General features: G+C 49.3%; 2 protein-coding genes across 20 annotated transcripts in view; one reads left to right on the top strand and one right to left on the bottom strand.

The window, feature by feature from the left end:
- CDIP1 (cell death inducing p53 target 1) overlaps positions 1 to 15,833 on the bottom strand; it is a 37,827-nt gene extending 21,994 nt beyond the window's left edge. For 6 of the 18 annotated variants that reach the window (XR_011494354.1, XM_070485048.1, XM_044746283.2 and 3 more), the window contains exon 1: positions 15,694 to 15,821. The gene's annotated coding sequence lies outside the window, so the exon portion shown is untranslated. Of the gene's footprint in view, positions 1 to 15,344; positions 15,523 to 15,693 lie in introns of those variants that run through there. The other 12 variants (XR_011494355.1, XM_070485049.1, XM_070485047.1 and 9 more) reach the window with 5 other exon arrangements.
- The window catches only part of C14H16orf96 (chromosome 14 C16orf96 homolog), a 51,238-nt gene continuing 39,290 nt past the window's right edge, over positions 15,542 to 27,489 (top strand). For both annotated transcript variants that reach the window (XM_070485033.1, XM_070485032.1), the window contains exon 1: positions 15,542 to 15,778. In XM_070485033.1, the coding sequence (XP_070341134.1) occupies positions 15,542 to 15,778 (237 nt within the window). The remainder of the gene's footprint in view (positions 15,779 to 27,489) is intronic.

Raw genomic sequence — 27,489 nt, 5'->3', positions numbered from 1 at the left:
CCAGTGAGGCAAGGCTTTCCTTCATTATACTTTTTTTTTTAAAACAACCAGAAGGTATTTGTATATTACTTGCATAACTAAAAATAAAAAAAATTTGAAAAGAATACAATTTCACGATAGGTCAGTGACGGGCAGCTTTGACTCTGGTCAGGAAGAGGGGATGGGTCTCTGCCTCCTGGTGTGCCAATTTCAGCTGCTTCCCTCTGGGTCTCCCCACTTCCAAGAGGAGTTGAAAGAACAAGACCTCTGGGCCCTGAGAAATGCCTCTGGCATTCTGCTGTGCTCCCAGCTATTCATCATTCACTGTGGGGCACTGCTGTTGGTCCAGGGCCAAAGCTGGCCAACTGGCAGCAGCCCAAGCCAGCCAGGCAGGCTCCCTGTGGGAGCTGGGTGGGTCCGGGCCCGGGCCAGCAGGATATACTGCTCACTGGCTACAGCCACTGCTGCAAACTCGATTCTGCAGGCTAAACTGTCCTGCACACACCCAAAGGGGTACCAACCCTGCCCCCCCCCAGGTCTCTCCCACCCCAGACAGGACCTCTTGAGGAAGTACACCAACACCCCCTTCCGGAGGAAAGCACTGACTCAGAGGGCGGGGAGGGGCAATCTGAAGCTGAAAGCCATCTGTGCACAGTGGGCACTCCAGGAGGACTGACAATGAGCAAGGGGGATGAGGAAGAGATGGAGGGAGACGACGGTGCCCAGAAGGAGGACTCTCTGACATTAGTTTCCCTGAGGGTCTGCTAGAGCAGTGGTTCTCAAACTTTTTGGTCTCAGGACCCCTTTACACTCGACTGTTGAGGACTCCAAAAAGATTCTGTTTTTGTGGATTATATCTATCAATACTTACCATATTAGAAGTCAAAAATGAGGAATTTAAAAAAGTATTTATTAATTGATTAAAAATAACAATAAATTCATTATATGTTAACATAAATAAGTTTTTAAAATAACTACTTTCCAAAACAAATTTCATGAGAAGACTGCCATTGCTTTACATTTTTGCAAATGTTTTTCATGTCTGGCTTAAGAGAAGACGGCTAGCTTCTCATCTCTGCTTCTCCATCCAATCTGTTGTGATAGGTTGTTGTGGGTGAAGCAGGTAATGGGAATCCAGCTCCCACAGATAAGTGGTTGGAAAAGGGAGGGGGATCTGAATAGTCTTTGCAGAGAACTGTGGCTAGTCTTCGATACTACACCCACACTTGACAAGTGGTAGTTTCAAGTGTGATAGACAATCTGAATTCTTACCAATGAATTTTCCCTACTCTGTTACAATAAAATTCATTGGGCTACCTTGCTTTTAGGATGGATCTTTTGTAACATCATGCATGGGTCATTTGGAAAATACTGGTTCACGATTATGAGCCCTGATCAGGTAGATCTAGCAATTTAACACATCTCATTAAATAATATATCCCCTCAGAAAAATCACATCATTAGTATCACCACCAGTCTCATCAGAAGTTTGGCAAGCTTACAGTGACAGAAGTTTTCCAAAATTCTAACTAATTTTCATTTGAAAGCACAAATTTTATCATGGGCAACAAATAGGATAAGAAATTTATCATTGGCAACATATACAAAAACAAGAGGTCAGTTGTTTTCCTGAAGCAGCAGGCTCACTTTGCTCATTTTCAAGAAAACATCTGCTAACTCCTCAAGTCTGAATACCCAGAGTTTGTGTGTCAGTTATTCTTTTAAGTAAATATGGAGCTTCACAAAAAAAGGTAGTTGAGCTCACAACTCAAACAACTGTACATGTTGTGCTTTTCCTTGTGGCATCCATCATACTTCATGTGTGTGTGCTTTATGTGTGCCTCATATTTCATTACCAAATATTAAAAAGATGTGTACTCAAGGGTCAAGATTTAATAGAGTTATCATTTTTACTGCTTTTTCTTTTCTTTTCTTTTCTTTTCTTTTTTTTGCCAAGGAAGATTGGCCCTGAGTGAACATCTATTGCCAATCTTCCTCTTTTTGCTTGAGGAAGATTACTGCTGAGCTAACATCTGTGCCAATCATCCTCTATTTTATATGTGGGATGCTGCCACAGTATGGCTTAATGAGTGGTGTGTAGGTCTGCACCTGGGATCTCAACCTACAGACCCCAGGCTGCCAAGGTGGAGCACGAGAACTTAACCACTACACCACCAAGCTGGGCCCATTATTGCTTTTTCTTAAATGAAACTGGCATGTGTGTGTGGTGAACACAATTACAACAACGACTAGTATGGTTTGAGTCAAGCTAACCCCAGCAGTAGTTTCCCTCCCCATTGCTTCTGCACCACCAACGCAAATGCCAACACAATGAAAAAAGGCAATACAACTCACAACGTCTTACTGTTGATATAAAAACAGTTCTGCCCTTCCGCCCCCTGGAAGGTCTCAGGAAGCCTCCAAGAGACTGCACATCACCTTTCGAGAACCGCTGTGCTAGGGGAACCCCTGGACTGTAAGAGGGTGGCTGCAGGCAAAGCAGAGTGAGGCAGCCCAGAGGACTGAGTTCCAAGACTGAGAGTGGTCCGTCCTGGTGAGTCCAAGCCAGCTGTTGTTGCACCAAGGCCCTGCCCCAGGGATGTGCTTGCTGCAACGTGCAAGGCTTTCAAGGAAGCATCAGACTAGTCAGACCCAGCTCAACCATTTACTAGATATGTGACCTCACTGAGCCTGTTTCACTTGTAAATGGGGGTAATCATGCCTACCTCTTGGGGTTGGAGCAAACTTTAAAATAAACAGTGTATGCAAAATGCCCAGAGCAGTAGCTTAGGGCCTAACACACAAGAACACTGAATAAATGGCACCTGCTAGTATCATCCTTTATTTTGAACAACTTCCAAGAGCAAGGAAAACACAACAGGCACCAACTCCTCTGCCATGGCAGCTTCTGCTCCCACAACATCAGGGAACCTGGTGTGTACTCCCCACAGGGTCCCGGGGACTCATAATGAAACCCAGCCCGAGCGGCTCAGCCCGGCAGAGTTCATCCGCAGCACAGCCAAGCTGAGGCCACCTGCTCTGTGAGATTCCTGAGACAACTTCTGGAAAGAAGAGATACAGAGGGTTCCCGACTTATGATGATTCGACTTCTGATTTCTGACTTTAGGATGGTGCAAAAGCAACACGCATTCAGCGGAAACCACACTTCCAATTTTGAACTTTGATCTTTTCCTGGGCTAGCGAATGTGGTCCGATCCTCTCCCATGATGCTGGGCAGCGGCAGCGAGCCACAGCTCCCAGTCAGGCCTGCGGTCACGAGGGTGAAGGACTGACCCACTGACAACCATTCTGTACCCAGACAGCTTCCGGTTTTCACTTTCAGTGCACTATTCGATGAATTACATGAGACATTCATCACATTATTATAAAATAGGCTTTGTGTTAGATGATTTTGCCCAACTGTAGGCTAATGTAGATGTCTGAGCACATTTAAGGTGGGCTCGGCTAAGCTATGATGTTCAGTAGGTTTGGTGTGTTCAATGCATTTTTTACTTAATATTTTCAACTTAACGATGGGTTTATCAGGACGTAACCCCATCGTAAGTCGAGGAAGATCTGTATTAGCAATCCTCCTAACGGGCCATCTCTCCTTACAGGCGGCTGCCTTGGAGCTGCACGGTCAGTAACGCCCCTGGGAAGGGCACTCTGCCCAGAAACCCTGGGCGTCCACCCAAGACACTGGTGGTAGGGAGGTGGCTGGGCAACAAGCTGCAGGGCCATATTTCCCAGGGCCAGGCTGGCCTGTTCCCTGCCTGTCCCCCAGGAGCTCACCCTCCCAGCAGCCGTGGCACCAGGATGCCAGCTGGCCTCAGAGGGGCTCCCCTGTCCCCAGGAGGCAGGTTCCAGGCATCTGGCCAGGAGCAGGGCTTGGGGCTTTGCTGGGGAAACTGAAAGGCAGCTTTGTGCCTCTCCTACAGCCTCCCATCTGCTGAACAAAGGAGGCGCCCACTGCTCTGGGAGGGGCAGAGACCCAGGGTGAAAGCCAAACACTCTCCTGGGTCCCCTGGGTCTCCAGGATATGGGGAGATATGGGGAGGGGGGCACACTCAGCCCCTGCTGAGCATGCAGGCCCAATGGGACATGCCCCTTCCCAGGGAGGCCTGGTCCACAGGTAACTTCATCGTCCGTACTCCACCTGCCCACCTTGGAAGCTGCATGAGAACTGAGACACAGATGTGGATAAGACATGAAGGACCATGCAGTGTGAGGTGTCCTTATGACGGGGGACTTATTTGCCAGGGATGGCCAATGACTCCCTGGGAAATGCCACGTACTGTCCTGTTCTCTCAAGTCCCCAGGAGTGGGCTTAAGAACAGTATATGTGGTGGCCACTCAACAGAAGCCCTAGAAGAGGGTATGGTGGTTCCTCTGGGAATAGCCAACTGTCTGTTCATGCTGATAGTTGTGTAGCATCGACTCTGTTGGGTACAGGCTGGGGGAGTGGCAGGGAGTGAGAGGCGTGGTCCCTGCCTTCCAGAAGCTTACATTGAGTGGGGGAGACAGGCATTAAATAATCACACCAAAACCCCCAAACCTAATTACAAAGTGTGACCAATGATGTACAGCAAAGTCTAGGGCACTGTGAAAGTACAGAAAGATCGGCCCATTCTGGGGGTCAGGGAACCTCTCTCCAAGTAAGCCAAGAGGAGGAGGCCGAGTTAGAGACCAGCAGGCAAAGGAGGGGATGGGGGACAGCGGCAGGAACAGTAAGACACAAGGCCTAATGATGGAGGCTGCACCTGCTGGTAGTGACTAGATAGCCTCCTGGAACCCGTGCCCAACCTCAGGACTCCTTCAGAGGGACTCAGTCCAAAGGGCTGCTTTACCAGAGCTCACAGACCACAGATCCCCATGGAGGATGTGGGCCAAGAGACAGGACAAGGACCACAGGGCCAAGCAGCCCACAGCACCCTGGCAGCAGCACCCCCGCCCTTCTCCACGGAGTGGTGCCCCCCCATCACCAACGGAGTGTATGACCCTGGACAAGTTACTTAATCTCTCTGAGCCTCAGCTTCCCCATCTAGAAGACAGAATCCCATTTTTATTCCGGGCAGCAGTGTCTTTGTAAGACATTCCCAGCCCTTCTTGCAGTCACCTGTGACCACGTGACTAAGCTCTGGCCAGTGAGTCATAAGCAGAGTGAGGTACAAACTTGTGGGAAGGTGTTAAAAGGGGAGCCACCTCAGCCAGGAGATGGACCTTTGACCTCCTGCCTGCTGCCTGGAATATGGATGTGACAGCTCTAGCAGCCATGCTTGACCATAAGGTGCCCTTGGGAATGGAAGTCGTACTAAGGCTGACCAAAGGTGCTCAGGCCCTGAATGACCATGGAGACACCATTCCAGCACTGAACTGACCACCTCCCATATCTGCCACGTGAGAGAGAAACAAATGAACTTGTTACTTTGTGTTTCCTAGTAAATGAAGCCAGACCTGATCCAAATAATCAGAGATACGGAAGTGCTAGTTTTCCAGCAATTCTCAAATCACTGTAGCCAGAATTTACTTGTGATTGGTAAATTTCCAGTTAATTATTAACAAGGAAGGAAAACAAGTGTCATTAAAAATATATAGCACTACTCAGGCCTGAAGGTACGTAAATAAGTGGCCCATAATTGACAAGCTCCCATTACGGACTTCCCAAAGACGGCTTCTCTAGCTCACACCACCTCTGCCAGTGTGGAGGCCACAGGCTCGCTGAGCAGACCCTCAAACTGCCAAGTTCCAGCACTTGCAGGACTGGGAAATCCTGAATGCAGCCCATTTTCCATTGTCCTTATTAATGGAGGCAGGACTAGAGAGACAATTCCTCCCTCACATAGCATCACTGGGGGCTGTGAACCATTTATTTTTACACTTGAACATGGATGTACATAATGCCTTGGGAATTCTAAACACTTCAAAACAAGCTAAAGTTAAGACACAGAAAGGACCAGAAAGCAGACGTGGTTTTCCCATCTGTCTGCTCTCCTCCCATCCAGCCCTGCACACTCCTCCTTGGTCAGTATCATGTCTCAACAGAGCAAGTAGATTAGCCTAAGCCAGTGGCCCCAGATGCCATCGCCCGTGCTGTTCCACGGGGAGGCTTGAGCCCTGATGTCACAGGCCAAGCTGGAAGGGCAGAATCCTCACCTACTGGTTCCCAGGCACTAGGTTCCATGCTAGCCATCTGGCCACCTAACTTTCCAGAGTCTCTGTTTTCTCATCCGTGAAATGGCAGCAGCCACCCCTGACACACAGATTTGTGATAAGGCATAAATGACTCGTATATGAAGATCACACAGCTCTGAACCTGTCACAGTGTTCAATAAACACAAAAAATTGTTTTCCTTACTTGTATTTATAGAGATGCAAACAGAGCATGAGAAGGCAAGTACACAATATGACAGAAAAAAAAGAAAGAAAGAGAATACATTGGTTGCTCTTATCACAAGCAACATCAACAAGGCAGGACTCAAAGAAAGGTTCTAAACTAAAAAGTAGTATGATTTCTAGGAACTGTGATGATGATGACAATAAGAATCATACAGTTCACATCATGCAGAATTCCTGTCAAGCCCTGGCAAACCACTCTGTCTCCCGTGACAGCCTCAGCAGCACCTGGGCCACAGCGGAGCACGTAACATGACTTTTCGGGAGGACAGTTTTGCTATTTGTATGTTCTTTTTGACTCATAAATTCCACTTCGAGGCATTTCTCCTACAGATAAATGAACACATGAGCAAAGATTCACATGCAAACATGTTGACATGTATCAATTCTTGATGGTCAACCAAAGGGACTGCTTACCCATCTGGTTTACTTACACAATTTAACTGTATTTGCCCCCCCAAAATAATATACATCTATTTTTAGTGACATAGAGAGATGGTCTTGATACAGCACTGAATGAAGAAGGAACATAAAAGCAGTATGTATAGTGCGATTCTACTTTAAAAGTGTGTATTTACATATACATTACACACGACATGTTCAGAAGGGTTTTCTCTGGGTAGTGAGATTTTGGATTTGTTTATATATAAACACACATACAGAAACGTTTTTTTTCTTTTTGAGGAAGATTAGCCCTGAGCTAACTACTGCCAATCCTCCTCTTTTTGCTGAGGAAGACTGGTCCTGAGCTAACATCCGTGCCCATCTTCCTCTACTTTATATGTGGGACGCCTACCACAGCATGGCTTGCCAAGCGGTGCCATGTCTGCACCCGGGATCCGAACCAGTGAACCCCGGGCTGCCGAGAAGCGGAACATGTGAACTTAACCGCTGTGCCACCAGGCCAGCCCCAGAAACTTTTTATTTACGTGTAGTTTCTAGTTTTTCTGGGATGGGCAGCTCCTTTGATTGGTTTCTTCCTCAACATGCTCATATAATTGTGTTAAATTTATGTGTATTCCTTCTTAGTCCAGAAAGGTGCCTCTGACTATAATCTAGTCCTGCCTATAGGAAAAGAAATGCTCCAAGTAGCAAACCCAAGGACTAGACTGTTTGTTAGTTTTCCTCTCATAAGCTGGCGTTATGGTCTTTACATCAGTCTCACGTGACTGTGGTAGCATGAGTCAGGTCTCTATAGGAGGTCACCTTCCCAGTGCTCCAGGAAAATTGAGGGTCTAGATCCAGAAAGTCAGAATGTAAAGGCCATCCAAGGTGGTCTAGTCTCAGAGAACTGCCTGGAAAGCCAGCAGAGGGTCTCCGGGCAGAGGAGGGTAGGTAAAAAAAATCCCAATAGACATGCTAAAACTAAGACCAGTGAGGTTACTGGGCTTGCCCAAGGCCACTAGCTGGAGCTGGCACTGGGAGTATAGCCCAGGCCTCCAACTTGTTGTCCAGCGATCTCCAGCCCTCGGAGCTGGCCCCAGGCAGGACAGGGCTCAGGGGCTTGGTTTCTGCGTGTTCCACTGTTGGCACAGAAGGAGAAAGTATGGACAGGAGGGGAATGAGGAGCCAAACAGATACAGCTGCAACCACCAGTGAATAAGCAAGTCATCTGTACCTGTCGGACAGGCAGGACTTGGGAACTAAAAGGCTGACTAATTTTAGAAATGCCACGAGTCTAAAGAACCATCACTCAGGCAATCAAAACAGAGGCCTGAAAAGAAAAAATCCTTATCTCTGCCTTCATAGAGCTGACACAGAACAGTCTTTGGATTGACTGTTTTAATCAGTTATCTGAGATCAAGACGTACCACCTTGATCTAGGAAAAAGCGAGAGGCCCTTAAGTGCAGCCAAGCCACATGGCCACTACAGTCATGGCCACCCAGCTGGGAGTCTTATTTTGGACACAAATGCCTCCTGGTCTCGCTGGCCCAGGAGAGGAGCTCAGCCTGTAGCCAGGCCTTACCCAAGTCCCCCCATTCCATGGGAGGCAGCAAACCTCTACGCTCCCAAGAGAATGGCTTTGCTTTTCTGCCTTCTCTTGCTCGGAGTTCCTGTATATACCTGAATATATACAAGAGTCCTCCTCATTTTCACTCCGAATAGTAATGGAGTGTCTCTGCATCATTTAAATCCCTCCTATTACAAGGCCTTCTCTCCATTGTTTTGAACAAAGCACTGCTGGGTGAAGGACGTTCACTGCAGTCAGTGCCAGCGTGACGTGCTTCTAGAGGTCACCTGGATGGAATCAGTTAAAAGAAAAAAGCCAAAAGACAGTAGACATGTAGCAGATTAGTAATCATTCCTGGGGTGAGACCCCATAATTGCAATGGTTGGACGTTGCCATAAATGCCCCTTTAAAGGGCACATGGGAAGAAGCTGTGTTACAGGACTGATGGAAAAACCTGGAGAAAACACAACGGGCCAGGGATACACTCTCCAGTGGATGGGTCCCTGTAGCCAGGGGCGCTCAGACCACCTGCAGTGATCATCACGTGGGTCTGGCATCCATGACAAGGACACAGTGTCCACAAAGGTGAAAGGGAAGAACGGGAACAAAAGTGCTCTGGGAAACGTGAGTGGGGAAGAAATCTCATCAGTATTCTAAATTACATGACACGAACATACAGCAGATGGAAGTTTAAATTCCTGTCACTCTAAAAGGACATCTGACCTGAAGAGTTCACTTGTGCCAGTTGGGAGAGAAGCATTATTCTGGATCTTCTCCTTGGGAAAAATGGGAGCGCATGTGATATCTAGGGTTGCCTTACTTTTGGTTATGCATGTATTTCTCTATGATTCACACGACTGGAGACCACCTTTCAGGCCTGAAATGTCATTAGAGATCACGAAGTCCAAAGTCTCAGCAGATGGATGTTCGTTTAGTCTTCAAACGTTTACTAAGCACCCACCACAGGCAGGACCGGGTGCAGGGCGGGAGATAACTGTGGGCAAGACACTCAGCGCCTGCCCTCGGCCACGCCCTGACCCAGAGCCTGGCCCAGCTGCTGGGAGACAAGTCCTGACTCCCGCCCACTGCTCCTTCCACTGCACCTGTCCCAGCCCTGGCTCTTTCCTCACACATTCTCCAAAATCTTTCTCAAAACATGCTTGAGTAGGATCTTATACTGCCCACAAAGTGCTTCACACAGTGGAATTCTGTCATGAGTTTACATGGCCTTCACTGTACCCAGAACAAAAAAAGAGAAATAAGTGAAGTGAGCTGACCAGTCTCCCTGCCTCACGGTGAGGGCAGGGCTCAGGAGGGGAAAGGGACATGGAGTGTGCATGTTGTCTCCTTTTGTAGCGAGTGTCTCTGAACTCCCAGCTCACAGGCAACTGGAGGACTTCACAGGGCAGCTGGACCATGAAGTCTCTGCTCTACCAGCTGACTTTAGGACCTACCACTGAATGTTCACCTGGGAGTTCAACTCTGTATTCAAACTTTAGTCCCCGCGCTTCAGGGAGTGACAGGGCGCACACAGACCATGGTCCCTACACCTCAGGACTTTACCAGCCACAGAAAAATGGGACAGCTGAAATGCAGGCACAGCATGCAATTTTATTCAGCACATAAATACGGAGCACTCACTAGCGTCAGGCACTTTCCTAGGTCCTGAAGATGGGGAAATGTCTGTCTTAATGGAGCTTACATTCCGGTGGGGGGGGGGGGGGCTGTAAAACACAGAAATAGGTAAAATATGTAAGGCATCAGATGGTGAGGCATGCCATGGAGGAACAAAGAGCAGGGAGGGGAGTGCCGCGGGGCTGCCGTTTTAAGTAGGAAGGGTTTCTCTGAGCAGGGAACATTCAGGCAAAGACTGGATGGATGTGAGGAGCGAGCCATGTACACAGCTGTGGAAAACAGGTCCAGGCAAGAAGAGGTTAAGTGCAGAGGCCTGGAGTGTGTCCACACAGCCCGGGGCTGGTGGCTGGGGCAGAGTGGGTGCCCGGCAAGTGTGAGGAGCCGAGGACAGAGAGGCTGAAGAGGCAGCGAGGGGAGGAGGGCCAGGTCCTCTGGCCACTGAAGAACACCCACTTTCACTCCGAGTGAGATGGAGGGCTTGGGAGGTCAGGTTGTCCACACTTCTCCACTTCCTGCACTATGCCTGCTGCACTAATGTGGGTCCCCCAAAGTCCTGTTATCAAGAGGCCGCTGCGGGGCGTGGGGAACCCTATACTACTTAGCTCCCACCTCCACAGGCACCGTTTCTTTAGGGCCAGTTTGACTGCAGCCACAGAGAAATGGGTCACCATGTGTCCCACACGCTCCCCAGGCAAAGCAGATAAACACAGGTAACCTGAGCTTGCCTACATGGGGGCAGAAACTGAGGCGTGAGCCTCAGGCAATATAGAATGCCTGGGAGTCCGAGAGCTGAGAAGTGGTCACAGGAGGCCCTCTCACCTGGAGCAGCGCAGAATTCTTCCAGTTCTAGGATAAGCCAGTTTTATTCAGCAAAACCCACTATCCAAGTTTTTTTTCTTTCTTTTTTCAAGTGACTACCTGCTTAAGAATACTTAAGATTCTTGACTCTGTAATTTAGCCAACATTTTATGGACCCTCTATGGAAGTCACTCACCTCATGGTCCCTGCCCTCAGGGAACCGAAGATCCAGCTGGGAAACCAGCCCACACTGCAGAATTTATAAAACATACTGAGCAAAACCCCAATGAGAATCTATGACATAAGGTATTCTGGTAGGGGAAGGGGTGGTCTGTGGGCTGGGGCACTGGGGAAGCTTCAGGGACTGGGTGGGCCCTAGGCAGGCCCTTCAGGAAGGCAAGCAAGGCATTCCAAGCCTGGGGCAACAGTCATGAAGAGCAGGGAGCAAACAGAAGGCTGTTGTCAAGGGCCAGCCTACCGGGTCAGACGGGCAGCCCCTAGAGTGCAGGGGTGGTGCCTGGGGCAGGTCTCTCCACAGCCCCCAGCAGCATATCAAATATCGGCTGACTGGGTGGATGAGTGACACAGCCTGGCTGGTACTGTGGGCAGGAGCTCTCTTCCCCATCCCATAGGCTGTGTTTCAGTTAGCAGTACCCCAGTCACGAAGATGGATGTTTGAGAGGCATTCCAGACTTTTCTCTGCCCGTTACGCCTTGACCTGTCAGCAAGTACTGTTAATGCCATCGTTCCAAAAGCTCTCAGATCCACTATCTCATCTACTGGTCAAGGTTTAAGGGGAAAAGTCCACACCTGCCCCAGCGTTCCAGATCTCTCTACCACACTGCTCTACCCACCCCAGACTGTACCTCACCCTTCTCCAAACCAACCAAACCTCACCCCCACCCCCACCAAAGGAGCTTTTCATAGACCCTTCCCTCAGGCTCCAAACATTCTCCCACCCTCTGTCCAGCAAACCTGAGCCTTTCTTGTAATCTGCCAGGGTTTCCTTGGCCCTCACTCATTGCCCCGCTGGAAAACAGTGGGACTCTCCCACTCAGATCCCTGGGGCCCTGATCAGCACCTGACACAGGCTGGTTGAATAGGTGAGTCCGTGAGGTTTGGGGTTAACTTGACAAGGCTTCCTATGCTATTCCTAACCCAAATGCCCACCACCCACAGCCATGGGGCCAGAACACAGCCTCGGCCGAGATGGAGTCCACCAGCTTCCTGATGAAAGTGTCTTCATTTATGGCTAAAAATCCAGTCAGGAAGAAACCCCTTTCCTGGCTCAACTCCATGGGGCAGCTTTCACGATGGGGCTGGGAGAGCCCAGCTTCCCCTCAGCCTCGCTCCCTTCAGTCCCTGCTGTTGCAGGAGAGCTGGGTTTGGAGCCCTGCTCGGCCATTATTCGGCACCCATGGACAAGCCACTCAGTCACTCCAGCTGCTTCCTCAGCTGTGAGACAGAAACCTGGGCTGCCCCCACGGCTGCTGCGGCTACAGAACACAGGGGAGAGCACTGTCAGTGGGCACAAAGCACACACGAAGGGCACACACCGCCAATGAAATCTATTCCTGCTGTTCCCCAACTTGTCAGGCTACTGCTCTTAACGTTAATTAGAACGGAGACAACCAGCTCGCTTCTTCCCGAAGCATTGAAGGGCTAGGATTCTCCTCGAACCCCACCCAAGGAAACTTGTCCACGCTTCCACCGCCGTCCACCTTCCCTGGCCTCTACTTCTCCTTGAAGGGGAAGTGCAGACATTCGACTAGATCTGAATTCAGACTGAATCAACACTTATGAGCACGTTATGTATCCAGCACATTCGCAGTTTTTACTGGACCCTCATGACACCTCCTTGTGCTAAGAAGAGATGGAGCTGGGTCATCCAGTAGACAGATCATGCAGGGGCTCACAGAACCCACAGATCAGAAGCACCAAAAAGGTGATGAGAAATGTTTTCTGGAAACATGACCCGACGTTACCAAAAACGCATCTCAACAGCTTTCATGGAAAGAGTGAGAATGTCAGTGGACTCCCCTACCCTGCACTGCATGGGCTGTTCTTGTCTAACATTAGGGGACCCTCATCTTTTCAGCACTTACAGGGGACACAGGTCTTCATCTGGCCTGGGTGTTGCTCTTCACCTATCACAGATGAGGCAAGGGAGGCTCTGGGAGGGCAAATGCTTTGTCACACAGCTTGAAAGTGACAGAAAGGCCTCCAGCGTGGTCTGCCCAGTCTAGGAAGTACTGGTCCCAGGACCCCCCCATTAGCACCAGAGCCTGATGACTCTCAGTGTTGGAGAGGTAGTGAGGCTGCAGGCTCAGGAGTGACCGGACCTGCTTCTCCCTGGGTGAGTGGCCCTCTCAAGGGAGGGGCTCTGCCACAGGCCACAAAGCCAGGTGCCCCACTCCTCTGCAGCACTAAATTACAAGGCAGCCTCCACCCCGTCCCAGGAGACGTGTCTGAGAGAGCCCTGACTATGCAGAGACCAGGAGACAGAAACCTGCACATTTCCATTCTGTGTACTCTGTCTTCAAGTCCCCTTGTGGAGGCACAATAAACCTCATGCCACCACTGCCAGCCTGGCTCTCCTCCTCTCTCCTCCCCACTAAGGGCCAACATTCTCTGCAGAGCTCCCATTGCACGCTGCCTTCTCACCAGCACAACTGCCTTCCTCCACATAAAGACAGAAACATCAATCTAAGATGCCATGACTTTAACTGCCACACTACCCTGTGTCCTCTACGAGTAAAAATATGTCCATGCCCTTTGAATGGTGTTTCTGAAAGTGGAGATGCCTCTTCACTCTTCTCCTCTCTCCCTCTCAGACAACTGAACAGGGTTAGGGGTTGCTGTTTGTGGCTATGGAACAAAGTACCTGGGCCCAAGGGACTCAAAGCTTGTCAGCTGAGTTATGCAGCCCTGTTCCCCTAAAGCTTTAGAAAACCGAACCAGCAGGATCAAACTGGGCAAGCTTATAGTATAAAGAGCCGAGAGAGAACGTGCAAGCTGGTGACTTACATTGATTATTGCCAACACGATCTGCTGAGGCAACCTGGCTATCAGGACACATTCCATTAGCTCCCCCTCAAAACAGTTTTGTTCCCTGAAATGTTATTCTGTGTCACACGTTCCATATTCCTGCTCTTAGGGTGATTCTAGAACCACGTCCTGCTGTTTTCAAATCTTGTAAGAGCCCACAGAAAGCTCGTTCCTGGTTCCAGAGGCCCATCCTACAGAAAAACCTCCCGCTCCTCAGGGATAGGAGACAGGCAGAGAGACTTGCAAATACCCAGGGCTTCTGTTAGTTAAAAAACAATAAGCAAGAAGAATCCTAAGACTACGCAATTATATGCACGATTAACTATTTGGGAGGGACACAGACTGATGTTCACAACTTACTTTGACACACATAAACAAAAAAACAAGATGGACTGTTGGATGGTTAGATTTATGATAAGGCACAATGAAATGTTGCACATTCTAGGTGGTATTCTATGGGTATTCCCTGTAAAATTTCTTCAACTTTTCTAGTATGTTTGAAATTTGTCATAATTAAATGTTGAGGCAGAGGGCAAGGCAGAGCTGCCATGCCTCTCCCCACCCAACTCTCAGATTCGCCCTGAGGGAAGGAACAAAGTACCAAGGAGAGAGGTGACACCCGCCTAGGCGGTGCCCTCCCCGGCCGCAGGCTCCAGAATAGGTTAAAAACTGGTATAAATGTTATGCCCGAGGTCCTCCATCCTCCTCGCTTTAGGACAGAGGTTCGCATCCCCAAGTGTGCCCGAGAATTATCTGGGGAACTTATTAAATATAGAGTCCTGGACCACGTTCCATAACTGCTGAATCAGAACCTCGGGGGGTAGGCCCCAGGAGTCGACCCTTTTAACAAGGGCCCGGGTGATTGTGATGCAGAGGATTTTCGGCCTACGTGTGGAGAAACTTACAGGGGCTCAATCCTTACCTGACACCTGTTGAGAGGCCTCGTGAGAACATTTAGGGGAAAACAGAAACACACCCATAAACGAGTCAAGTGCCCAAACCCGGGCTCGCATGACGCCGTGAGTTCAACTACACCAAGGTCCTCGATGGCATGAAGCTGGGCCCAAAGCCAGACCAGGTCACCGCCTCCCCACTTGGCCCGGCATGTGCCGCGCGCACTGGGATTGACAGATGTTGGCAAGCGGAGCGGGTAGGGGGAGGGAGAGCCGCGCGGGGCCCCTCGGGCCTGCCAAGGTCATCATGCAGCGCAGCAGGGGCTTCTCTGTCGCCGGGACTCTCCTCCCGATTCCCTTTCCTTAAGGAAACAGCCTCCGCAGAAACCAGAGATGGTATTTCCCCAACCTTTCCTACAGAAGATGTGGCAGGTGTGATAAGCGGGACCCGAGGAGCGGGCCGATAGCACCCGCGCACCGGGCCCCGGCGCCCGCCCGGACCAGGCTAAGCTGTCCCCGCAGCCCCGCGGGTGGCCGGCCAACCCAGCGACGGTACGACGTCAAAACCCCCAGGGCTGTTCTGGATTGTATCAGCGTCCCAGGAGGAGGCGACGGGCCCGCTGCGCCGCCCCCGGGGTCCCTTTACCTCGAGAGCCCAGGCGCCCAGGGCCGAGCGAACGCCAAGACAAGTAGGGTGCAGGCGATCGGAGGACGAGACCCTCAGCCCAGCGGGGCTTTGCACGCACACCGCCCCCCGCTCGCCCGCCCAGAGGCCTCTGGGAGGAGTAGTCCGTCCCCACGCCCGAGGCGCGCGGTGTGGGCCCGGGGAACTACAGCGCCAGCATGCACCGCGCGGGCGCCGCGGGCGGGGGAGGGGAGGGGGCTCCGCGGTCCGAGGTCATCCCCTCCCTCGAGGGCCGCGAGCGCCCAGTCCCGCTCCGCGGGGCTCCGGGGGGCTCCGCGGGAAGCCGTCTCGAATGGCCGAGGCGACTCACCGTCACCGCGGCACCCACGGCGGCCGCGGCAGCAGGAACGGCCGACTCCGCAGGTCGCCGTCGCGCGTCTGTCAGAAGGAGGCGGGTAGGCTTTGGAGCGGGGCCGAGGCCTGTGGCGTCACGGCGAGGGGCGGGGCCGTGAGGTCAGCGCCGGGGCGGGCCTCTCAGCGGCCCCGGAGGAGCCCTGGTGACGTCAGGGGCAGCGGAGACGCTTCGGCCCAGCGGGGCACGTGGAAGGGTCCGGGGCCTGTTTTGTCACGTGAAGAAGGGACTGGAAGACGGGGAAGGCCCCCGTGAGCTCTCCTGCCCGGCCCCGCCGGCGGCAGGGCGTCGTGGCAGGCGCCCCTTCCTTCCGCCCCGCCGCGTTTGAGTTTGGGCGCTGTCCAGCCTGTGGACGTACGCAGAATGGGACAGGTTTGGGTCGCATGATGTGCACGTTTTCAGCTGAGACTGAATAAGGCGACACTCTGCCTTCTTGTTTCAGCTCTCATGCTGTAAACAAGTGTCATTTTTGTGGGTATTTAGAGGGATATTTTTCGCATTTTTGTGCTTTTGGTTGGTGATTTTGCTGTTTTAAATGGCCCTCGAGCATAGTGCTGAAGCGCTGTCCAGTGTTCCTAAGCGCAAGAAGGCTACGTGTTAGAAAAGCTTCGTACAGGCATGAGTTACGGTGCTGTTGGCCTTGCGTTCAGTGTTACAGAATCAACGACATCCATTAAATAAGGCGTCTTCAAACAGAAACCCTCATAAAACGTGATTGTGTATTAATTGGTTGATGCACGTGGGACTAGACGCTGGCAGGAACTGCACCCTGTATTTCCCCTAGGGTTTGTGCAAATTTATGGAACATCACTGCCACTAATAATGAGACTCAACTGTCTATGATTCAAGTGACATTTTAAAGAGTCATTCTGATTGCTGTGTGGAGAATGGTTTAGACCAAGAGAAGCAGTTAGGAAGCTGGGAGACCAGCACATACGTCATTTAAAATTTTTCTACTAACAATGTTAAAAAAGTAAAAAGAAGCAAGTGGCATTAGTTTTAATAATATGTTTAATTTAACCCAATACATGCAAAATACTGTTTAAATATAAAAAATTATCAATGAGATACTTTACATTCTTTTTTCCACACTAAGTCTTTGAAATCCAGTGTGTATTTTATACTTACCGCACTCCTCAGTTTGGACCAGCTATGTTTCAAGGGCTCAGTAGCCATATGTGGCTCATGGCTACCGTATTGCACAGCGCAGATACAGAAAATTTATTCATTTGCTCATTCAGCCTAGCAAGGTCTTGTTCTAGGCCTGGAGATACACGGAATGGAGTAAAGCCCAGTCTGAGTTCTCAGAGGGCACACAGTCCAGCTGGGGAGACCGATGTTACAGCTTGTGTTGAAGACGTCAAAGCAAACGTTGAGAGGTCGGGGAGGGAGTACCCAGTGGAGGAAGACGACACTGAGAGAAGAGGAGATGAATATTGAAGTTGGGCCTTGAAGCATGAGTAAGAGTTCCCCAGGCGAAAGAAGTGGGGAAGGATGCTCCAGGGAGTGAAAACTGCTTATACGGAGTCCCGGAGAAAGGACACAGGGGATGTCTCTGAGGAAATGCAAGCAGTTCTTCGTGGCTGGGCGGTAGGGATGAAAGGGGAGGATAGAGGGTGGGGAAAGATGAGGGTCTTATAGCCCAGTCTATGGAGCGTAGAATTTATACCGTTCAGTAGTAATGAGGAATGTCGACCAGCTCTGTGTTTTAGACAGACCATTCAGGCAATGTGTGTGTATGGGGAAAATTGGAGGCAGGAAGACCCGTGAGGAAGGGAAGGGGCTCTTGGATGGATCGAGAGGAAAGACCCAGGGAGACTGAGGACACGGTGAGAGAGGAGGGAGGGCAAAGGGCGATCCGGAGTGTCCCATGCGGTAGAGGTCAAGTAGAACAGGCCCTGCAAACCTTACCATGCCAGAGGCTGGGGGAGAACTTACTGACCCTTCAGAGGCCACTGTATAGCAGAGGGTTTGAGAGCCAGTGAGGGCCTAAAATTTACTGAGGTGGAACTGACTTCTAGTCTCGGGCCGCAGCACTGTGTGGCCTTATTCAAAATCTTAAATTTTCTGGGGCTGGCCAAGTGGCACAGTGGTTAAGTTTGCACGCTCCACTTTGGTGGCCCGGGGTTCACCGGTTCGGGTCCTGGATGCAGGCACACCACTCATCAAGCCATGCTGTGGCAGCATCCCATATGGAAGAACTAGAAGGACTTACAACTAGGATATACAACTATGTACTGGGGCTTTGAGGAGAGAGAAATTTAAAAAGAGGAAGAGCAACAGATGTTAGCTCAGGGCCAATCTTCCCCACCAAAAAAAATATTTAAAAAGAAACTGTGCGAAATAATAAATGTTTGTGTTAAAAAAAATCTTAAATTGTCTAACTACACAATGGGGATAAGTTTCATACCAGCTTCATAGGGCTGTTGTGAGGGTGCAAGGGCATGCCAGTTAGGTCACTTTGTATGGTGCTTGGCACATGCCAGCACTTAGTACAAGCGGTGCTGTTATTATTTGCTCTCCTTTGGGTGCTCTGGGCCTCAGCTCCCTCACTTACAAAGATGGAACTGCCATCTCCCACTTGCAGGAATCAAGGAATAAATGCGATGAGGGAATTGTATTTGCACTTAAAGCTAAGGGCAAATGTTCCTCAGAAGATGAAACATAGACTCCCCAGCAATTCTACTCCTAGGAATATGCCCAAGGGAATGAAAACAGGTCCACACAAAGAGCTGGACACAAATGTCCATAGCGTTTGTTCATATTCACAGCATGAGCGTTCACTTTCACTATAGCCAAAAGAGTGGAAATGACCCATCAGCTAACAAACAGAGAAACAAATGTGGTCTAGCCATGCAGTGGAATATTATTTGTCCAAAAAAGGATTAAATTCTGACACATGCTACAACATAGATGAACCCTGAAAACACTATGCTGAGTGAAAGAAGCCAGTCACATGCGACCACACACTGTATGATTCCATTTACGTGAAATGTTCACAATAGATCCAGAGAGACAGAAAGACTAGTGGTTGCCTAGGACTGGGGGATTTCAGGGGAAATGAGGGAGTCACTGCTAATGGGTGCAGGTTTTTCTTTTGGGGGTGATGAAAATGTCCTAAAATTGATTATCATGATGGTTGCACAACTCTGTGAATATACAAAAAAGCCGTTGAATTGTTCACTTAAATGGGTGAATGTGAATTATATCTTAATAAAGCAGTTATAAAAAAAAATAGGGAGAGACTATACTCAAAGCAACTCAGCAAGAATCAGACACATAATGAAACAAGAAAGTAAAGGCCAGGGCCTCTGAGCAGAGACTGGGTGACCTTACCCAAGTTGTTTGCTGTAGAATCCTCGTGGGGGGAGTCTGAGACCCGGAACCCACCATGGCCCCATGGTAGGTCAGGAGCTGTCATTGACCATCTCGCAGTGTAACTGCTCGTCTCACCTTTTCCTGGGGAGCATTTGATTTCTGCAGACACCTCCCCTCCACACGTGTAGGCACACGCAGCTCCTTCCGTGTCACTGGCCTCTGAGCCTCACACTTGTGTTGCAAAGCCTTTTATTTTTAGTCCAGACGTTACTGTAACTGGGGCAACGGGAGCGCCTTAGGCCAGTACGCCTTCAGCAACAGGTGCTTTTGTACCCGGTGGCCCCTGCCACCAGATCATCCTCTTGACACTGGATGAACACCTGTTGGCCTTCAATGGGGCCGGCTCACAGGGTTCCTGAGAACTGTTTGCCTCCCAGGTTGCGCAGAAAACAGCACAAAGGTGGGGAAAGTGGGAGCTCCTCCATCCTCTCTACAACCAGTGCCATCTGCTGGCAAAACGGCAGCGCAGGGAATGTGGCGGATTCTCCAGCTTGCCTGTCCTTCCCTGCCTTGGAACCTGTGTTCCATTGCACAGCGGGTAATGTTCATCCCTTAGTTCAGTTCTCTTAGGCCTGAGTTAAAATTAGGCCGGATTCTTACACTGGGACCCATAAGGAAAAGGGCACACGTCTTAAGTATTGAGCCCGATGCATTTTCATATACCTCGCTCCTTAGGGCAACCAGCACCAGGTCAAGCCACAGAGCGTGATTATCCCCAGCAACCTCCTCTGTGCCCCCTTCCACTCACTGTCCCCCCATGAGAAAGTTACCAGCCTGACTGCTAAGAATAGATTCGTTTTGCCTGGTTTTGTATCTTCTATTACAAGGTTGAGCCAGCTGGAGCATCCTGTGTGCAGTTTTGTAATGCAGCACTCCAGGTGACTAAAGGGGTTCTGCCCACTGGAGCAGAGCTGAGCATCACTGGGGTACCACTGTCCTCCCACAGTCCTCTCCCTCCTCATTAACCTCCTCCGCCCATCAGGATGATCCATCATTGGCCTGAAAGCCTCAAACAAAATCGTGTGATCATTTTGGGAGATGCAGCTAACATCACTGAGCGCTTACTCTGTGCCAGGCACCAGGATAAGCACTTTACCCACACACCTCTCTTCTTTCCCACAAGGAGCCTATGCTCATTTACCTTAAGCTGAGCAGAGAGTGTAATGTGCTCAGAGTTGCAGAGCCAGTGGCCGGCAGACCCCAGCTTTTGTGACTCTACACTGGTGGTCTCCTCACCCCTCAAGCTGCCCTCTAGAGATGGTGCGAGCCAGCACAAATGAGGTGAGAGAGGCAGCTGTCATTCTCAGGCCTGTTCTTTGCAAAAATTTGTCTTTACACCCAGCACAGGACAGGAAGGGAGCCCACCACCCCTGTCCATTGATTTGTTTGAGTTGTTGCAGGTTCCCAGACCGTTGATACAGAAAAGTGCTCTTATCAGGAGTGTGCAGTGTGACGCATTTTCATAAAGTGAACACACCGATGTACCCCCTTCCCAGTAGCCTGCCTCAGGCTCCCTTCTAAGTATGAGGTCCCCCCAGGGTCACCACGCTCCTGACTTCTAGCAGCAAAGGTTAGTTTTCTCTGTTTTTGGACTTTTTATAGAAATGGTTTCATACAGTATGAACTCTTTTATATATGACTTGTTTTGCTCAATTTTCTATACATGGGTCATCTGTATCGTTGCACATAGTTGTTGATGTTCATTCTCATTGCTCTATGGTAGTCCATTATGTGGATATATCACAGCTTGTCTGTTGTGCTGTTCATGGGCATCTGGGTGATTCCCTCGTGGGCATTTTTAGTTATTGTGATATTGGTGTCACAGACATTCTAGTGCTGGTATGAGTATGTTCTGTTGGGTGTCCGCCAAGGGGTGGAATGGCTGGGTCGGAGGGTGTGCATACTTTCAGCTTTGTAGACCCTGCCACACAATTTCCCAGAGTACTTCTACCAGTTTACGCTCCATCGGAGCATGTGAGAGTTCTGCTGGCCATAGCCTCGCCAACACCTGGAATTGCCAGACCTTACTATTTAAATGCTAAAACAATTGTAAATGGAAACATGAATGATTTCAAGTTAACATCTATTCTGTAGTATTTCTATCATTAATATGGCCCATGAGAGTTGGCAGCTCCTTTGCGTTTGTCATCCGTTTAGCAAACAGCTACTGATCCCTCCTATGTGCTGGGCTGTGTGCTGGGGCTAGAGAGACAGAGAAGAAGGAGAAACGCCTCTGTCCTGAAGGAGCTCCAGGAGCACCCTCGCTTCAGGTCTCAGCTCAGATGTCACCTCCACAGACCCCTGAGCACCGGCCCCCTTTATCTCATTGTCTGCTTCATTTTCTTCATAGCACTTACCGTCATCCAAGGTACCTTATTTATCTGTTTGTTTACTTGTTTGCTCTCTTCATGAGGGCAGGAATCTTGTCTGTTCAGTGTTCTGTAGCCCCTAGAATAGTTTATGGCACATAGTTGACATTCAGTAAATATTTGTTGAGTGAATGATTGATTGAATAAGTGACTGGCAGGACAAGAGCTGAGATCTTAGATTCAAGTCCTGGCCCTGCCACATATTAACTATGTGCGACCTTCGGTAAATTATTTAAGTTTTCTGATCCTCATTTCCTCATCTATAAAACAATAGTGCTTGAACTGGCAGAGGAAAGAACTAGAGAGCTTGAAGCTAGATTGACAGAGATTATGCACCCTTCAAAAAATAGAATAGAATGAAGAAAAATGAATAGAGCCTCAGAGAAATGTGCACCAGCATATGTTAATGGGAGTATCAGAAGGAGAGGAGAGAAACGAGCAGAAAAAATATTCAAAGAAATGCCTGAAAACTTCCCACATGTACTTTTAAAAAAACTCATTAATCTGCACATCCAAGAATCTTAAAGAATTCCAGGTAGGACAAATGCAAAGAGATCCACACCCACACACATCTTAGTTAAAAAAAAACAAAACAAAGAAAAAAGTCTTAAAAAGAGCAAGAGAAGAATGACTCATCACATGCAAGGGAACCCAAATAGTATTAACAGCTGACATCACCAGAAGCAATGGAGGCTGGAAGGCAGTGGGATGATGCATTCAAAATGCTAAAAGAGAAATAAGGATCATCCCTGTCTTGTAGGATTATTGTTTGCATGAAAGAAATCGTAAATTCAGTGTCTGACGACAGTGCTTCCCTGAACGCATTATTAAGGTACATAGGGTGTTGCTTCAGATTGTCTTCAAATTCTTTTGTGTTATTTAATCCACTCTATGTGAGTCAACAGGGGCAGCTCAATATTGTTAGGGCAGAAGGTAAAAAGCAGCCTTCCAGTATTCATCTGGAGGTTTGCCAGAAGCAAATATCTCCATTTATGGTCCTTCTTAGGAGAAAGGCTCTCTATAAATGGCTGTTTTATTCATTCATTCAATCAGTATTTATTGGGCACCTACTATGTGCTTGCTAGAAGCAGTCTCCTATTGGAAGGAAGATAAAATCTACCTCCAGGAACTCATAGAGTAGTGAGAGAGAATGGCACTAATCAAACAGCCACACAGATGACCTTGACAAGCATGTGAAGAAAAGACATGAAAAGTGCTAAGATTCCAGAGTCAGGGACATTTACTGTAATCAAGGAGATGGGGAAGCCTTCCCTTGGAAGGTGATGGCTGAACTGAGGTCTGAAGGATAAGTAGGAGTTCCCTTTCCCAGGTAAAGATGGGAAGGAAAAGTATTTCAGCCAAGGAGACTACATGTGCAAAGGCCCTGGGGCAGGAAGGAATAGGACAAAGGCACAGGGACTAAAAGAAAGCTAATTTGAAAATTCCATGTCTGATAAGTAGTTAATATCCAGAATATATAAAAAATTCCTGTAACTCAACAACAAAAAAACGAACAACCCAGTTAAAACATGGGCAAAGGACTTGAATAAGTGTTTCTCCAAAGAAGACACAATTCAAGAAGATATGCTCAACATCACTAATGATTAGGGAAATGAAAACTAAAACCATAATGAGATACCACTTCACACCCATTAGGATAGCTATTATCAGAAAAACAGAAAATAAGAAGTTCTGGTAAGGATGCGGGAAAATTGGATCACTTATGTGTTGCTGGTAGGAATGCAAAATGATACAGCCACCATGGAAAACAGTATGGTAGTTCTAAAAAAATTAACTGTGGAATTACTGTATGACTTAGCAATTCCCTTTCTGGTTATAAACTCAAGAGAACTGAAAGCAGGGACTTGAACAGGTATTTCAAATACACCCATGTCCCACCTTCGTAGCAGCTTTATTCACAATGGCCAAAATGTGGAAGCAACTCGTGTCCATCATCCATTGATGGATGAGTAGATAAGCAAAGTGTGGCATATACATAAAGTGGAATATTATTCAGCCTTAAGAAGGAAGGAGATTCTGACACATGTACAACATGGATGAACCTTGATAACATTGGGCTCACTGAAATCAGCCAGTCACCAAAGAACAAATACTGTATGATTCGATTTATATGAGGTGCCCAGAGTTATCCAACTCATAGAGACAGAAAGGGTGGTTGCCAGGAGCTGGGGGAGGGGAGAATGGAGAGTTGTTGTTTAGTGGGGACAGAGTTTCATTTGGGTGGATGAGAACAATTCTAGAGCTCGATGAAGGTGATGGCTGCGCAACAATGTGAATGTACTTAGTGCCGCTGAACTGTGCACTTAAAATGGTTAAAATGATAAATTTCACGTTATGTATAGTTTAGTACAATTTTAAGAAAGAAATTCAGTGTGCTATACTCAGGGAACAGAGAGAGCTGCTATGAGTTGAGGCTAAAGAGGTAAGAGGTGGGCCTAGCCATGCACCATGTAAACCATGTCAAGTGGTTTGGTCTTTGTCCTGAGCAAGGGACTGGAGGGCTGGCGGTGGACAAGGAGGGGAGTGGATGGAACTGGGAGATATTTAGGAGGAAAATTCAATAAGGCCAGGTGAAGGATGTCATGTGGGTGACTGGGTGAAGGAAGGCATCTGGAACATCCCTGGGCGGCTCCTGGAGACCTCTGGTCTGAGGTCTTGTTAAGGGAGCTGGACAGTGCCCTGTCCAGGTCCCAGTGCAAATGTAGACTTTTATTTTCTTCTCCCCAAAGCCCCCCAGTACGTAGTTGTATATTCTAGTTGTAGGTCCCTCTGGTTGTGCTATGTGGGACACCGCCTCAGCATGGCTTGATGGGTGGTGCCATGTCTGCGCCGAGGATCCGAACTGGGGAAACCCTGGGCCACCAAAGCAGAGCACGGAAACTTAACCACTCAGCCACGGGGCCGGCCCCCACAAATGTAAACTTATATTTTATGCCCCCCAAGAAGAAATTTGGGCACTTGCAGCCCCTACCCACCTGGACACACCCTTCTGGGTGGGTGGACATCAGGGGACCCAGGGAGTGCAGACTCTGATTGACTGTAGCCTCTCCTAGACGCACCCACCTGCCCCTCACCACTGAGTTCCATGTGTGCTTTCCTGACTGTGACGTTTGGCCAGCCTCGCAGATGAGCACTTTGGACCAGTCAGGGGTTCTTCTGGTTGCAAGCAACGGAAACTGAGTCTGGTTACCTGAGCAGAAAAGGACTCGATTAGAAGGTCATGGTTGCTCAAAGAGTTGGGTTCCTTGACTGGGGAACTGGAAACCTGGGCCTGGCCACGATGCCACCACAGGACAGCCTGCCTGGGAAGCTTAGGGTGCCATTGCCCAGTGGCCCGGCCACTGGGCCCTTAACTGCACTAGGGTTGTCCTGAAAACCCCCTTCCCTTTTCATCCGCCCTTCATCCTAGCGAAATAAGAGCTGTTAACCCTATTTTAGAGACGAGAAAGCTGAGTCTCGGGGAGGTGAGTGGCTTTCCTAAGATCGGGTATCTTGCATAACATGGGAAGTGGCTGAGTCACTGCTGTCCCACATACCACCCCCAGACCAGTGCCTAACCCGTGGCTCTCCACAGCTTCCAGCGGGTTAGTCCAGAGCCGATTTGCATTTAAAGAGGCTTTTTAAAATATTGGTCCTCAAATTCAGAACCAGGGACAGCAGTTGCCTTGTTGATTTTTCACACCTAACCAAAAATGCAACCTTGGAGCAGGGGTGGGGAGATCTGATTGGACCGTTAGCTTCTGCGCAGGGAGCAGGTCACCTGCACCTGTTGTGCAAGCCCGCACCCCCAGCCCGAATAAGCAGAGTGTCCCGATGCTAGGCAGCCAGAAATGGCAGACATTCACCCCAAACTCTAATCCTTCACCAGCCATCCTTCCCCCTCACAGTTCTTCCTGAAGTGAGAGAAGAAAGGTCACCTAGTCATCATTCTTTGGTGTTTATCCAGCATGAAAAATGAATGACTCGTCTGGGCAAAGCGGATGAATGGCACTTTACAGAACTGATTTAATCTTGACATCAATTTATTTGGGAGGGAAAAAAAATGCTGCTTCTCATTTCCAGTCATGTTAATTGGTGTCTGGCTCCGACCAGCCATTCAAGGAATGTCGCAGCAACAAGTTTGTCCTGAAATTGTCTGAATTAGGGTTCTGCCATCAGCACTGAGCAGTGCCAGATCACAGCTGCTATCTGTTGACCTCAGGGCCGGTTCCCTTCCCAGGGGGCAGCACATCCTCTTGGGAGCCAGGATGCCCTGTGGAGTGGCACGGTGGCCTCCTCCACACAAGCTGCCAGGTCTTCAGGTCTTTCATTTTTGTAATGGATGTTTTATTTCCGGGCCTAGAATAACATGACTTTTAGATTTTATGGATCCTTTCAAGTCTAATACATTAGATTTTTTTTGCATTTTCGTCATAAGTGTTTTAATTTAGCTGCATCAAATCACCTGCAGCATACACAGCTTTCCCAAATCTTGCCATTCTTTACCATGAAGTGATTGCACACATGTGTGCACATAGATGCAGGTCGGTACTCTCCATGCCCAGTTTCTCTGGTACAGTGTGGGAGGGGACCACACCAGCTGTGAACCCCAAGGGGTATCTTTGGGGGCCATCTTAGAGGCTGGCTACCCCAACAACCCAATTAAATTAGTGCCCATCCCCCACTCTCATTTTGTCCTATTTTGTTATATTAATAACTCTTATCACTCCCTGAAGTTATTTTCTTGCTTTGTTGTAAAATAAGTATCTTTCTCCTCCACTAGCCTGCAAGCCCTGTGAGATCAGAGACTCCTCAGACCTGCTCACTGTGGGCTCCTCCATAATTAAGAGCAGCCTCTGGCACATAGTAGGTGCTCAGTAAATATCGGGGAGGAGAAGAATGAAGCGTCGGTGCCAGGCCCAGGGCGGGTGCTGCGCCATGAATCTGTCTCTCTGTGGTGGGCGTGCAGCGCTTGTCGTGAAGGCCTGAGACCAGACCTCTCTGAACTGTTGCAACCTGGGCTGATGACGGAGCTTCCCTGTCTCAGATCCCAGAGGAGCACACACCGTGGGCCCCAGGAGCTGCCAGCACCAATGAGACACTTCTCTAAATGCCCACACCCTAGCTTCAGAGTCAGCCGGGGAACTAGTAACCGACACTCCGCCTCCCACCAGGACTCCTGAAGTGAAGACCCCCTCCCCCCAAACAAGGGAATGGTTTCAGATGCTGGGCTCCCCCAAAATGACAAAGAGCCATTATACCCACTTACCCAGCCTGGTCCCCAGTGACCAAGAATTGCTGCAAATTCTGTCACCCACATTTCTTTGTAAGGCCTGTGGGGAGCCCCCTGGTCTGGCCCCACATCCACCTCTGCAGCCTTGTGGCTACACTGAACTACCCACTCCCTCATCTTCCCTTGCCCACCTAGGAAAGTCTTGCTTATGGTTCTGTAATGATACAGCTCCACAGTCCCTTGTCTGCAGTTCCAAATCCAGAAGCTCTGACGCTGCCGGGTTCTTCCTAAGTTTGCACTTCCTAAGTCTTTGCCTCCAGGCAAGACCACCAGGAAGCCTCTGCAGTGGAGCAGAGCTGAGCTTACTGACTTGTTGCCACAAAGGGGAACGTACACCGTGGGTGTTCTGATCACCTCCCATTCACCCCATTGGTGAGGGAGGGACCCCCATCCCCAGAAGTACGAGACTCACTCTGGACAGGTGAGATGGACAGCTGTTGTTAACCACAGATACTCTACAGATCTGTATATGTATACTCTATACGTTTATACATATATAGCTGGGGGATTAGGACACCACCTGCCACACAGCACTGCTCGGGTTGCACTCGGGAGCAGAGCCAGCAGGGGCTGTGGGCTGCAGGCTTTGTGGTGACAGGGGTGGGGCCCCCCCTGGTTCCCGCGGGAGGGCGCGATTCGCTCATTTGAATAGTTCTGCAGGCTGGCAGGGAACTGAGGCCCCTCAGGCTGAGAACAGGGTGCAGTGCAGCTGGG

This window comes from Equus asinus, chromosome 14 (genome assembly GCF_041296235.1).
Source record: "Equus asinus isolate D_3611 breed Donkey chromosome 14, EquAss-T2T_v2, whole genome shotgun sequence".
Lineage (NCBI taxonomy): Eukaryota > Metazoa > Chordata > Mammalia > Perissodactyla > Equidae > Equus > Equus asinus.
The sequence above is the reverse complement of the archived record's forward strand: the minus strand, read 5'-3'. Positions and strand labels throughout refer to the sequence as shown.